Below are 2,458 nucleotides of genomic sequence, written 5' to 3' on the forward strand. Positions count from 1 at the left end.
GAAATGGTGGAAACAGTTACCTGCCCTTGCATTAAGTCACATCAGGAGCAGAAGGAGGAGATAATGAAAAGGGGAGGACATCATGGGCGGCATGGACTGTGACTCTCTCTCCCCTCTCTAGCTGTCTCTCTCCTAGGATCACGACTCGTCTATATAAAGGAGGGACCACTCCAGGCTGAGTCAGGCTGACTCGATGAGACTTCAGAGACACTGCCACTGACAAATATTCCACAGGATCTGTCCCGTGATACAAAACTTTTGGGGTTTTGAGAAAATCCAAGTTTGAAGAGGAATCAACTCCTAAGAGGTGAAGAAGCTGAAAACATTTTAAACTTGAAGACTATCTGATGAACATGCAAGAAGGAAGCTCAGTCAGCCGGAGGAAGGCAGTGCTGGTCTTCTACTTGGTGCTGGTTGTGCTGGCTCAGCAGGTGAGTGTGGCATGGATACCAACCAACAAGTCAAATTAGATGAATCGATTAAGCTTGTTGGTTTTAAGAGTGTTTCTCCACACTTATAAAAATTACTGAGAGCTTTTTCTTAAAAGCATGATAATTGAGGGAAAATAAATGCAGCGTTGCAGAACATAAAAATTGATAGCATGCAAAATTAGATGATTCACAGGAGAAAGTAGAGGTTTAAAAGCCTGAAATACAACATATGTTCAACCACAACTACTGTTTTTCATTTTCCATCAGAAAAGGTTTTCAACATTTTTTTTTGACAGACAACCATAAAGGCCTATTGAAGGGTAAAAAACGTGCTGATATTGAGCTTAATATAAACAGAGACAGAAATCTGGTGATTTAGATTAAGACTGAAGAAAATTATAAAAGTAATGATGTTAACAATTTTTTTATTTCAAAGATTTTTTTTCCAAATCATTTTAAGCATTTTGAATGTATTGTTTGTTAAAGACTGGTGAATTTGAAAACTTAGCTTTTATTAAAGTATCTTTTTTCATTTCATTTTATTTATTCATTTATTTATTTATTTTACAAATAAAACATTTTATAAATGAAACATTTTTATTTATTAATTTATTTTACAGACAGGCTTCTTAATCTTCTCTTAAACTCTGAGGTACATTTCTGATATTTTATTTACATAGATTTATTTTTTTCTTTTTTGCTTTTGGTTACATTTTTGTTTTTGTTTTCCTGTTGTTTTATTATTGTTATTATTATTATTATTTTTTATTTAAATCTCTTCTGTTTTGTTTGTTTTGTTTTGTGGTTTTTAGTCTTGTCCTCTTCACAATTTTATTTTATTGTAAATTTTCAAAAGTGATAATAATAATAATAATAATAATAATAATAATAATAATAATAATAATAATAATAATAATAATAATAATAATAATAATTATAATAATAATACACACACACACACACACACACACACACACACACACACACACACACACACAGATTATTAGTGTTAATAGTGGTAATTTTTTGTCTCTGCCTTGGTGAGTCCTCCAGGTTTATGCAGGTCCGATAGTCCAGCAGATCCAGACCAGCATGAACTTGGAGGCACAGAGCCTGCGGAGGGTGGCTCGTATGACCCCGCTTTGGAGGATCATGAACAGCAAACCATTTGGAGCATACTGCCAGAACAACTATGAGTGCTCCACGGGACTCTGCAGGTAGACACTGAGGAGGAGAGACGTGCGTATGCTAAAAACAACCCAAAAACTTATCAGAGGGAAGATATACTCTATTTGATTTCTAAAAATCAGAATCTGTTCCACCCTCAATATGCAGATGAACATACAACCTGAAACTGTTTGCATCACTATATTTGGGTCCATTTAGCCTCATTAATTTCAAAATAAAAGTCTTTGATTTCAAAATAATATCATTTTACTGTAGAGATAGTTCAGTTGATATGATGACTGATTTTTCTTCTCTTGTCCTTTACAGGGCGGGACACTGCTCCAACACCCAGCGAGCTCTGTTAGAGACCGCCACCATCTAACTCTGCAGATACAACCAGGATGTTTACATTTAATATTTGTTTTACCACTAGGGATGAGCATGTCTCTGGTGTGTGTTGTTAAGATTGTATTTATTTGTGACAAAAAGTTTCTGATCAAAGCTTTTTATGAATTTATGGATTAGGAGGTTGCACCCAAAGAAAGAAGTGTGAGGGGAAAATGATGACGTTACTTGATGTGTTTCAAATGTTGTGATGAAAGAAGACATTAATGTGTCTTTTTATACTTGAAACTGTTCCTGGTTTCAACAAGGGTGGAAACTTTAAGACACTTCTGGTGATCCTCAGCCTGGAGGAAACAAAAAAAGTCAGAGGCTCTCGCCACACTCTTTAAGATTTTATGCTCTTTATAAACATTATGGAGTGTGTACCCATCCATTTTCTATACCCCTATCCCAGCTGTCATTGGGCGAGAGGGGGGGGGTACACCCTGGACTGGTCGCCAGTCAATCACAGGGCT

General features: G+C 35.7%; 1 protein-coding gene across 1 annotated transcript; it reads left to right on the forward strand.

Annotated features, from left to right (window-relative positions):
* The first annotated feature begins 353 nt into the window (after positions 1–353).
* leap2 (liver-expressed antimicrobial peptide 2) lies at positions 354–1,980 on the forward strand. Its single transcript, XM_074662279.1, has 3 exons — positions 354–431; positions 1,485–1,648; positions 1,926–1,980. The coding sequence occupies exons 1-3, from the start codon at positions 354–356 to the stop codon at positions 1,978–1,980; spliced, it is 297 nt and encodes a 98-aa protein (XP_074518380.1).
* The last annotated feature ends 478 nt before the right edge of the window (positions 1,981–2,458 follow it).

Source organism: Halichoeres trimaculatus, unplaced genomic scaffold (assembly GCF_033239565.1).
Source record: "Halichoeres trimaculatus isolate MK-OKI-2021-1 unplaced genomic scaffold, fHalTri1.1 fHalTri1_scaffold_22, whole genome shotgun sequence".
Lineage (NCBI taxonomy): Eukaryota > Metazoa > Chordata > Actinopteri > Labriformes > Labridae > Halichoeres > Halichoeres trimaculatus.